General features: G+C 39.7%; 1 protein-coding gene across 1 annotated transcript in view; it reads left to right on the top strand.

Moving 5' to 3' along the window:
• Positions 1-12,391, top strand: part of GTF2I (general transcription factor IIi) — a 78,593-nt gene that overhangs the window by 44,871 nt on the left and 21,331 nt on the right. Inside the window, exons 12-15 of the mRNA XM_042026582.1 lie at positions 3,170-3,305; positions 7,621-7,804; positions 9,228-9,280; positions 11,784-11,867. Coding sequence (XP_041882516.1) covers positions 3,170-3,305; positions 7,621-7,804; positions 9,228-9,280; positions 11,784-11,867 — 457 coding nt within the window. The remainder of the gene's footprint in view (positions 1-3,169; positions 3,306-7,620; positions 7,805-9,227; positions 9,281-11,783; positions 11,868-12,391) is intronic.

Here is a 12,391-nt window from a genome sequence, read left to right as displayed (position 1 = left end):
AAATCATCATCATAGGCTACCTCTGTTGTTTTTTGGTATTTGACGTGCTGTCACGATCTGCTAATACAAGCGAGGATCGTGATGGTTTTTTTATGGATCTCAGAGTGCAAAAGGACACAAGGGATCTCAGTTTCAATCAGAACAGTGTACCTTCATTAAGTCCCCACAACACGGTAATGCAATAGAGGAGAGAAAGAGAGAGAGAGAAAGAAAAACAAAGTAAAAGAGTAGAGAGAAAGAAAGGGGGGGTAATAGCTACCAACACATGAGATGAAGTCCTCGTGGTCCTCTGCCAATAGATTCGTCTTCTTTCCGTGGGGAGATCTCAATCTCAGTTATCTCAGAAAGTCCCTTTATAGTCCTTTTCAGAAGCGAGGGGCAGCTGGCCAAGACCATATATCTATATTTCATAATAACATTGCAAACTAGAATCTAGCACTAACTATCCCAGGTACATACCAAGCATGCCTTTTATAGGCCGTACTGTCTGCCATGGTTTGTGGCCTAGCAGAGTTAGCGCCTCTACTTCGGGCATGAGTTTAGCAGTGCTCTTGCTTCTGCTTTCTAGCTGTATCCCCAATATCCCCCCTTTTCCCCAAGAGGTGGGGGAATCTACAGCCATTGTTATGGGGCCCATTGCTTTGGGAAACAGGTACAGGACAGGTGGACAGGACAGGTGGACAGGACAGGTCATTCCTTTCCGCTTCAGCACAGTCCTTCCTGCCTGGGCAGCAAGAACGGCGCAGTCCACTGTGACCTGTGCTAATTTTCCTCAGGAATGTGTACCAGTTCCCAGCGGGCACACCCGTAGGCAACACTTGGCAGACATCCCACCTCAGCCAGGCCAGGACTGCTGTGCTCAGTGTCTGTCCTTGGCGATGATCGTGAGGCAGATGAGGGATCTTTGGACCATCTCTTACACGTGACCACATAAATTGACTCACAGAAAGCTGGGATCTCTTGGTAGCGTTGTTTCATGATGCCTTATGTTGGGTTCTCCACAGAAATGCAGCCATGCACTTCAGTTTACTCTGGTTAAAGATGCTTTGCACGGGATTTTTTGCAGTCCTGTACCTGTCCTTTATTCAGTGTTTTGGTGTGGTTTCTGGACACATAGTGCATTAATCTGTCTGTTTTTATAAGGTTCTATACTGTTGGAATATCTTTTGGCCCAGTATTTTAGATTTTTAGTAGGAATTGTGGAAATTGAAGTCAATTGAAAAATTCTTATGGAATTCCTTCTAACATGTTTTTTGCATGACAGATATCAATTTTAGCAAAAATGACTAAAATTTTCAGAGCTGTGTTCTTAAAAGATCATCAATACCGGTAGGCCATTCAACATGTATCATTCTTTTTTTCCTTCGGTCAGGATAACATAAAGACAGCATTAGTAGGGGAGAATATTGAGGAGTTGGTGCTGCAGAAGCTTTTATTAGATACATTCCCTCAATAGAAAACATCACCTAATCTTTGAAGGCCAGCAGTTTTGGAAGTGAAGAAAGAATGTGTTTGATTGCAGATAGAGAGGAAAGGCAGTAAAATATTAGGATGACAGAAGTTTTAATTGAGCTCGCAATATATACTCAGCAGTTTGAGACTATCTCAGGGCTTACCTGCTCAGTGTTGGCTCTGAGGTGACTTAGTTGATCTTCTTCCTGTGCTGTTTTCAAGAAAATTTTATTTTGAGCTAGACGCTATGCAATTAGATTACAGTGATTTGCATCTCACAAGTTATTCAGATATCTTTACTCTTGAGCTTCGTAAATTGTATTGAGGACATTTCCTCTTATGTTCACTTTGAAGTTCACATACAGAAAGTGGCATGTCCCTATGGTATTTCAAGATCTGGTTAAAACACAAAATGAATGTGAGAAGTTTTGGAGCTAAGATCCAATTTTTAACGTTCTTTAGAAATTCCTCTGCCTGAATTAAGGTGCAAATGAGACCATATGCCAGTGACAATAGTATGGGTTTTATTTTATGAGAGGGAGAGAGAGAGAAAAGGAGAGACAAGAAGAGAAAGAAATAGAAAATAGGTGGGGGGGGACAGAAAGAGAATGAAGGAAAATATTACCACTCTGTGGATCCCAACGATGTTCCATTATCCTCTCCAGCTGGTCTTCTTGGTGGTGAAGGTCCTCCTGAAAAGCATAGAATCCGATGGCTTAATATGCCCTCAAGCCAGGTGGCAATGTCCAGGCATGTCCCCCTGGGGGAGGGGAGTGTCTCTTATAGCAGAGTTGGGATCTGTTGCATCCAGTGGTGCAAAGCCTCTGGGGAGCACTTTGGGGGGTTATGACTCCCCCCCAGCTGTCTCTCATGTCAGTGTCCTGTGGATGTGGCCTGTGGGGTAATCAGAGGATGGGTGTTAATTGCCTCTGACCAGAGGTTACACCACGCACCCAAAGCCTCCTCTTCCCCCCTTGGTTGTGGGGAGTCTGTGTAAACCTGGCTTCTGTGAGCTGTGCTCTCCCCCCACCGCAAATTCAGCCAGGGATGATTGCAGCTGGTGGCTTTGGCCTGTTGTGGATGCATACCTTTCCCTCAGCCTGGGATGACTGAACAATAGCTTTCCCTTTATCTAATCAGCAGTTTGGCTTTCAGTCCAAAGTCCCAGTCTTCAGGGAAGCTTCTTTGGTTGTAGCTTCTTTATAATAAGCAAAAGTTTATATCAATGTTTGAGGCAGGAACTATTTTCAGTCTCTGACATAGAGAAAGGCCCTTCATTTGTTCTAATTAAAAAAGAGCAGCTGTTGGTAGTGTCAGTGCTGCTGTTCAGACACTTCAGAACACTTTGCTCCTCTAGTACTGAGCTCCAGTATTGTAAGTTTTATCAAGCTTCACTAATTAAGCTTTTCAGCACCCAAATTTAGATAACTACGAACAGTGGCTACAAACTGCCTTTACCCCCTGGTGGCAGCAAGAGCTGCTGACTGAGCCATCAAAGAGAGAAACCGTTTTTGGAAGTTACTTTAACCTAGTGCATGTTGTGGTTTTTTTAACTTAATTTAGTATACAAGTTTGGGAAGTAATCCTAAACATTTTATTTTGTACTTTTCTTTTTTTCTGAATGTATCCTTGCATTTTAAGGTGTAGTCTGTACTGTACTCAGCAGGCACCTGTTTGCAAGTGAGCAGTAAAAGTACACACTGCATATTTCATTTAGTGGCAACAGATTTTACAAGAGATTCTCAGTTTTGTTTGTAGTCTGACATGTCCTCCTGTTTTCTTTGCAGACAAATGGAATACGCGAATTACAGACTTGAGAAAGGAAGTTGAAGAGCTGTTTGAAAAAAAATATGGTATGTGTTACACCCCTGTCCAAGCCATTGCCTGTACTCTTTTGTCTCTGTGACAGACTGCTCTTTGGCATGCATCTTGTTGTAGGCTCAGAAGCACACCAGAACTGACAGCACCAAAGGGCTAAATACTGTTAGAAGACATAAAATTGGGGAAAGTAGCTTTTTTGATGAACAGAGTAATTTCAAAATGGGATATGTGCGTTTGGCACCATAGTGCGAAACTTGATTTTGTTTTTCAGGTGTGCTCAGTCTCCTGGAGCACCTGCATGCTCACGTATCTTGGGTACCCACATTGGAGAGAACTGTCCTTTTTTCTGTAATTACACTGGATCCTTAAGTGAAAGAATCTTTAGAATGGTGCTAAAGAGAGGCTACCACTCACCGATTCTTCATTTTTGATTATGATTGTTTTGCAGTGAAGCAAAAATTATATGTGTTAATGGCTCTTGGAAAGAAAAAGCAGCAGATGTGTTAGACTTTGGAATTTATCTCCAAATGCTGCATTTAGATATATTTTGTGTCCACATATCACGCACTAAAACAGCATCAGCAAAGATTTAAAAATAAATTCTGGTGTTCCTCTGCCACAAAAAGTGGAAGTGCTTTAAGAATAGACTTTGTGGTTTGGAGTTACTGCATGTTTGGGGTGTGACTATCATCTGACAGTTAAACAGCCTGCTGAAAGCAACTTGCACCAAGGTAATACAGTTCAGAATCTGATTCACTGTATTTTAATTGCTCTAGAAAGGAACATCATTCTTAGTGAATTGCTTTAATTTTGATTTTGATGTTTGCATGTAGCAAAGTTGGTTTAAGAAAATTAAGTTGGTTTAAGACAATTTAAGGGGTAGTCACTATGGAATGAGTTGCCTCCCTTTAACCAATCCCTTTCCAGCAATAAGGAATGAATACTAGTAGATAAAAGTGAAAAAAATAACAGTCTAATAACAAGCAAAACAGCAACAGGCAAAAAGCAAGAGTAAATAATTATTAGATACAAAATTGCTCAATCGCTGGAAGTCCATGCTGACAATGGGAAATGTGGAATCCAAGATGGCAGCCACCATAACCAATGTCTTGGCTTGAAACACAGAGGGACAATGGCAGCAAACCCTCCTGGGAAGAGATGAGCTTATGAAGCACTTCTAGCGGCAGATGGGAATCCTGGGGTTGCCTGGGTAACTCCAGCCCCACCAGTCAACCTCCAGTTTGTTGTGTGTCAGCATTGCTCTCTCCCTGCCTCCTTCTGCTGCCCACTGAACTGTGCTGGTGTTGGTGCTGCTGTTTCTGAGCTGCTAGCGGGAGGGGCAGTGGGAACAGCAGCCTCCTGGCCCCGCTGGCTCTAGCCCCCATGCTGCTTACAGGAGTTGAAAAATTCACTCTGAAACAGTTTTTGATTGCACAGTGCAGTTCCTGAGTTGCTACTGGTGCCAGTGGCAAGAAAACAAAGTCAAGAGGCCAAAAATCAAATGGCAGGAGAGAACTTCTCTGCCTGAGGCAAAGACCAAGAGGCCAGAGAGGCAAAAGCCACTCCACAAAAAGAGCCCGAGATGCCTGGGAGAGTTGACTTTAAAAGTGCGCACAGCACCCTCCCTGTTGGAAAAAGGTCTGTGGACTCCGGCGGGGGGAGGAAGAAATAGCAGTCCAGCCAATATGGTTGATAAAAGCAAGCTCCCTTTATTAGCAATCCAGAGGCACTTATATAGTATACCAGCTTGTTAACTCTTAAGTGGCTTAAAACTTACCAAAGCGCATTTCTGCTTCTACATAATTGGACTACATTGGCAAGCTTCTACAGTTATGTTATGATTAAAAGAATTCAGAGTTCACCCTCCCCTCTCCAGGTTTTATCTGCACAGCTGCAAATCTTCAAACTCCCTTCTTGTTCCCAGGCCTGTTTCTCACACAGGGATTTTCTCATGGAGACAGTTTCTCACACTAACCTTTGCTTGCAGGCCTATTGCTTGTACAGTTCTTTTATCGATCCCATAATTCTATCAATGATCCATGTCCCTGATCCTCTAACCATTTCCCAACACCTCCCCAGCCGGTTCTGTTTTCTGCCTGCAGGGTCTGAAAGAGACAGTAACAATTTTTGGGCGCAGGTACATATGGAATGCAGTAACATTTTGGGTTACCCACAACACCAGCCTAAAAATCTCCTGTAGAGTCTGTTGAATGCTGAGCTGTTCCTGACTTTCCATAGCAGACCATATTGTATTAAAAATTATCTCCTTTTCCCTGTGGATGACAACATTTCATTGATTAACAAAACAATTCTTTATCAGACTATCTCTTTCTATCTGTATGGGCATGCAGTCTACCATTTACAGAAATGAGTTATGGATGTCCAGAATTCCCAGAATGTTCTTCAAATTTGTTTTACTTCTATTGCTCCAAAGTGTTCTAGCATTATCAGTTACTGTAATCTATTACAACTGCCATGTCTGAAAATACAGCTTTGTGTTGTAGGTGAAAACTAAATGAGATTTACTTTTAGTGACTCACATATACAGAATAATTTATAAAAATAAAGCCTATTTTCAGTAGGATTTCTATGCAAAAACATGTGAGATTCCAAATCTAAGAAGCCTCACTTCAGACTGGGATGCTGATGGTATTCTTAGGCACTCTAAACAGTATTGGCTAAAACATTTGCTGATTTAAGAGAAATAAAGACTCTCATATGTGAAAATTTACTTGTTGTTAGTTACTTATCTAAACAGGCAGAATTTTTGTTACTCTGAAGCTGTTCTTACTTTATGCTGGCTAAGGATCTGGATTTTAGTGATCTTAATCTGTTGCCCTGAGGCTTGTCTGGTGGATTTGTTGAGCTTTTTACCACATGCCACAACAACCTCCAGGGCTGAGAAAAATTTTTGTTAATTTCTTGAAAGAGGTGCATGAGTGGAATAAAAATTATGTTGATGAAGGGCTGGTGTGATACACAACAGAACTGTTGGTGATTACTCTGGAGCTCCTTTGGCGCAGGTTTGAATAGGGTTTCATTAGTGTATTTGCTAAGAATCATCTTCAGGTTCATGTCCATCTCTCTGAATCTGTTCTCTGTCTCCAGTGTTGGCCATCTTATGTTTGCCAGTTGAAACCAAGTCTAGTTGAAACACCATTCTTCTTGCAGTTTTCTAAGATTTTGATACTTAATTCTGGTCAAAATAGTAGACTAAGATACAGTGTTTTCAAAGCTTTCCCTTTTTGCTATAAACATCCCTAGAAATACTCTGGTTTCAAGCAGTTGAAAGAGTGTGTTACCCAAATACCTTTCACACCTAAATTGTTTTATTTCATTTAAGAATTTACAAGTTAATGAGAGCATTTTGCATAGACAATGTCTGAACCGTGGGCCACTTGGATATTACGTTAAGTTACTTGAAAAGGTGCCCTAAGTAGTTTTACTTTCAGAAGTGCTGCCACAACATCACTGTACTCTAATTTGGCCTTAGCTTGGTTTTTCTCACCTCAGATAATTTTTTGCATCTAATTTCCATATCAAAACAGCAGAACGTACCAAATTATTTGCAGACCAGTCACATGGTAATAGAGAATTCTTGTCACATGGCCTACAAAATTAACATACCTTTGTGAGTATAAAGAAATCAGCCCTTTCAGTATTTGCAAACTCTTGTGTCATTCTCCAGTATTTGCCACCCTGATAGGTGTATTGATAATAGTGTGATCCTCATAACTTAAATAAGTTGAGGTTATTTTTCAGCTGTGGCTGACTCAGTTCCTTGCTTTTCATTTGTTTCAAAGATTTCATTAGTAGGGCCATGCTTTTTTCAGCAGTGTTAGAATTGTGTTGTTTATTTCATTAGTGGTTCTTTGGATTTCTAAAATACATGGAAACTTCAGGAATTCACTAAAAAGAAGGGATGTGTGCTCCTACTCCAAGGAGCTAATGACTTGTAAGCCAATAGTAGTAACAAATAATAACAGAGCTAGTGAACTGAAACATGCTTGGTTTATGACTAAGTCTAGATAACTTCATCTTTCAAAATATTCTATTAAGCAAAACCAAAATAGTGAGGATCTTCACCCTAACAGGTGCAGTCACTGTTACTAAATGTTTACATGAAGGGAAAAGAGGATGATTTCCATACGTATGCAGGGCTGCAGCTTGTTTACTGTTAATCAGAGTGATTTTGCTATTAAACAAAAACAATCCCTCACAACATGAATGCTTACATGTTTTAATGTTCTGTATGCTAATTATAATGTTTATCAGAGTGATATGAAACAGGTAACTGAGTAGAGCCACAAGCTAGTCTAATGTTTTTATTCTCCTTTTTCCTTAAAGCTCAAGCTATAAAAGCAGAAGGTCCAGTGTCTGTCCCATACCCACTCTTCCAGTCACATGCAGAAGACTTATATGTGGAAGGGCTGCCAGAGGGGATTCCTTTCAGGCGTCCATCCACGTATGGCATTCCCCGGCTGGAGAGGATACTTCTAGGAAAGGAGAAGATCCGGTTTGTGATTAAAAAGTAAGGAATTCTGCATTTTTGTCTCTACATTACTCATTGTTTTCTGCAGGTTCCACTTTGCTTCATTTTTCTTCAAGGAATTCCAAACCGGTTTCTACTGGCATATTCATTTGCATTACTAAGGAGTAGTTTTTAGTTGATGTTCACTTTGATAAATTCAGCTTATCAGACCAGTGGAACAGTTACAGTTGTGGTGGAGAGATCTCTGGACAGATCTCTTCAATATTATGGACTTCTTACCAGGGGCAGATCTCTTTGTACTGTTCAGATCTCTGCAGCTGCAGTACATGTTGAAAACCATTGACTTTGGGATATTTGATCCTGTTTGAGGATCCGGCCTAATTTCAGTTTATGCTTTTTTTTTTTTCTTGGTGGAATGTTGTATCAAGGTGTCTATGGCTGTATTTGTATAAAGCATTTCCCAGGTCAGGCTTGAGGCCAACACATAACTACTGGTTCCTGTGGTTTGGTTGGATGTGTGTCCATGGTGTGTCCGGAGGTAGATCAGGTAGTGTACATGAAGGAGAACTCAGATGGAGACGGACTGAAGTTTAAAGGAAGCTTCAGTGAGTAACAGCTGACGTTTTCCTGTGTTCAGTGGTATAGGGCCTAATCTGAGAGTTTTTGAAATGTACAGGAATCTGCTGATTGCAATGGTCGGGCTCAGAACTGGGGATAGTGACAGCTCCCACCCCTGTGCATGCTGCCTTTACCACGGGTGATAGTTGCTTACATTTGAGAGGAACATGGTCAGGTTCTGTCATCGTAATGCTTGCAGATAACTAGAAAAGAGGAAAAAGTGTAGATCTACCTTTTGTCTCACTTAAAATCAGACATTATCCATAGATTTAATTATTTATGCAATGCTGACACCTGCTTTTGTCAATGCTGACACCTGCTTTTGTCAAATATATGTTAGTTGTTAACAGAAATTAATTTATGGTGTTCATTGATTTTGGAATGTGTAACCAGAACAGTGAAAAAACTAGTTTGGCTATTTGAGAAATTATCAGAATGTTTAATTTTTCGTTTGTTCAGCTGTGGATAAAATGAGATATATTTCAGTAACAAAAGTGTCTGCTTTGAAGTTTATTTTTTTAGAGGTTAAATTTTTAATTTGGATCTTTTTTTCTGATTAAGTATATCTTAGAACTCAGATGTAAGTTTAATGGAACCTATATGTTAACATGAAATGTTACAGCTCTGGCAGATACAGGTGTCACGCATTAAAAATGTTTTGTCAATAGGGTTCCAGTCATGTGGATACTTTGGTGTTAATTGGAATTCAGTGTTGGGGATCATGATGTCCCCTGGGAGGTTTTTTGGTTTTGATCCTTCAATAAGTAGTAACTTGAGGCTGTAACTGGAGGCTAGTTTCTCAAAGTGTCTGTCACTGTTGAAATATGTATCTTTAATCTTTCAGGCATGAACTTCTGAATTTGACAAGTGTTCCAGTGGACAAAACAGTCTCAGGAGGTAGGTTTTCAAATGTGTGAGTTGTATGAGTGCAGTATGAGATTCCCATTTGTCAGTCTCAGTGGTGGCTACAATTTGCTTTTACTAATAATACATTGCAAGCAATTCTTCTGATTTTGAATTTTCTTTAGCTATAGAGTTTTCCATTGGTTATCCAAGCTAGTGTTACTAACCCCATCAATGGATTTGATTCAGCTTGGCAGAAAGAAAAACAATGAGCTAGCTAGGTGTTAGTCTGTTGCGATATAGAGAAAAGGCAGCAGTTTCCACAGCTGATAGAGTTTACTCGATAGGGAAACTCTGTACCATGGAAGAATTGCTTATATATATGGGATTTTCCAAAATTAGATTAACTGAAATGTAGCAGGGAACATAGTGCCATTTATTACTATAGGATCTGATTTCCTTGGATAATGGGACTACATTTGCACATAGTGGTGCAAAGATAATGCATTCCAACCGCTCTTCCCATCAGGAATACTTTTGAGCAGATGCATGCTCTTACATGTCTTGTCTCCATTGAGTGCCCATCCAAAGGTAGAAAAAATGACCATGTAAAAATAAGACTGCAGGAATTGCACCCATGAACTCAAGTTGGTAAAAAGAAGTTTAGCATGGAAAAAAAATCAAGTTTTGAAAGAGCTGTACTTTTGCATGGGCATTAGTTGGTAAATTCCTTTACCAGACTTGTTTTTCTCTTCAGTTGAATTCTATTGTCTCTTGGGCTTCAGGGCATTTTCTTTTAATTGTCCAATTAAACCAAGTGCTAAAAGCTTGTATGCCTTAAACAACAGTTAAGAACCAATTGCTCCCAACTCCAAAATGCTAAGTGGCAACCTCTCCCTGTTGAACTATGAAATTTTAGTAATACCACAGAAGTCCTTAGTTCAGACAACACAAGCATATAGACAGTAGTACTTGCACTTGTGCAGCACCTTTATGTGTATTATATACTCATAGACTTCTGCTGTAAAATGTGTATCAAAGACTGTATTAAAGTGAATATTAAGGATCTAAATTAAGCAAAGCAGTTATACCATAAGGATGTCTGTTTAACGTGTGTGCAGGAATTAAACTTTTCCTGAAGTGTAAATTAACTTAGTGTATTGAGTCTTAGTAACCTACTGTTCCTTCAAGTACAAAATTTGACTACAAAAATAGTAGGTAGGCTGGTAACCAAGCCTTACCCTTAACTGGACTCCTATATGGCTTTTTTAAATGAGCCCTTTTTTCTGTTGTTTTATTCATTTTTAATATGGTTGTACTGATTATGAAGGCAAAGCAAGTACATTGCTTATCTCATAACACCCCTGTAGCTAAGAAAACCAGTGGTAACCAAATTTTATGGCACAAGGTTCTTATATTTTATATATATATATATATATATATATATCACAGCTTATATTGCTTGTTATCACCAACTATCACTTGACTAGAGATAGTTACATGTGACCTCTGCATCCTCTCTAAGAGAAGAGAGCATCCCTGGAAGCTGTCAATAACATCTCAGAGAACACAGAAGACAGCAGCTGTCTGAGCCTCCTTTCCTGCAGTTTTCTTCCTATTTGGATTCCCTCTTTCCTGGTAGCTCATTATCTACTCTGCTGCTCCATGTGTCCACTGCCATCTCAGGAGACAGAGCTATGGAGCACCAGCCCCTGCTCTCTCAGCTCCATGTGTCCAATTCCTGTTCTGGCCACAGGCCCTGATAGCTTATGTCCCCAGCAGGAAATGAAAGGGATGAGTATGGAACGTGTATTTTGACTGTCAGAGGAAAAGATGATTTTCATTTGCATTCCTGTGGGAAGCAGGCTGGTCAGGAAGATTTAGTGGAAAGGCCTCAGTCTTGAAACTCTGAGAAGACTGATACTGGCTGCAAGACAGACCAGTCAGATCTCAGGAATGGCTGGAGAAGTGTGAGCTGGTGCTTATGCTGATAGCCCAGTCGGGTGCAGTTATGGACCACAAGTCTTTCCTTTTGCATTCTGACTAAACCCATGCCATGGCAGCTGGCCAACATCTTCTTTGAGACTGGGAAGCTTCACTTGTTGGTCACAAAGACATATTCAGGAGGAAAAAGTGATTTGTATTATATGTGCTTTGATTCCTTGAAAGCAAGTTTTCATCCCATACGCATGCCTCATTCCACACTGAATATCAAGATAATTCTTCAGGAAATGAAACAGTTGAAAAACTATTCCCATCTCCAAGTGGGATCTGTAGTTTGGAGGTGGATGATGAAAGTGTTGCAGTTCTTCAGGCCAATACACTGTGTGTATTTTGTAGCAAGAGTGGAATCACTGGTTCAGTGGAGTTTTGTTCAGTTTTAATATTTTGTCATTATTTTATGATAATTTTTTTCTAGTTCCAAGTTGAATCCATGCTTCTTACACAGAGCATTTATGTGTTACTTGAAGATGCAGGATGATTATGCATCCTATAAACTGAAAAACTGAAAATACAACCAAAATAATTAGGGAATGTTGGTTTTGTTCTGTGTCAGTCTCAAATACAGTGAAAGAAGAGTGGTATGCCAGAGTCACCAAACTGAGAAAGATGGTAGATCAACTTTTCTGTAAAAAGTTTGGTGAGTACAGTATTATTATTTTCTTTTCTTTATGGCTTTGTATTTCTTGAAGGTTGCTTTCATTCCTTCCTTTGAACGTCTATGTGAATGAGACCTTTGTTCAGATTTTTTTTTCAAGTATTTAAAATTCTTGTGGCTGAGTGAAAAAGAATGTTTTAATTTGCTGCTTACACAAGGTAAATCCATAGTTTAAAAAGAATTATAAGTCTTACATATACAGCTCTTCTGATTGCTCTCAATTCCTTCCTATTTGGATTTTTTTCCTTTGATGGTGAATAAAACAGCTGTTTACTTAAATTTATATCCACTGCAGTATCATCATAATTAGTATTAAAACATTTCTGGGTGAACTTTTATGTTCTGTCCAATATGAAAAAATAGTCAACTTCATAAGAGCTAGAATAAAATTTTTCATTATACTCTATAATACATGAACAATTTTGGATAAAACAAATGTATTATATCCCAGTGAGCAGTCCAGTAATCTCCAGTCTGTTCTTGTGACTGCCGAACAGCAACATCAT

Source organism: Corvus kubaryi, unplaced genomic scaffold, assembly GCF_017639235.1.
Source record: "Corvus kubaryi isolate FWS band 111438036 unplaced genomic scaffold, C.kubaryi_AGA036_p1.0 37284, whole genome shotgun sequence".
Lineage (NCBI taxonomy): Eukaryota > Metazoa > Chordata > Aves > Passeriformes > Corvidae > Corvus > Corvus kubaryi.
This window is presented reverse-complemented; position numbering and strand designations above follow the sequence as displayed.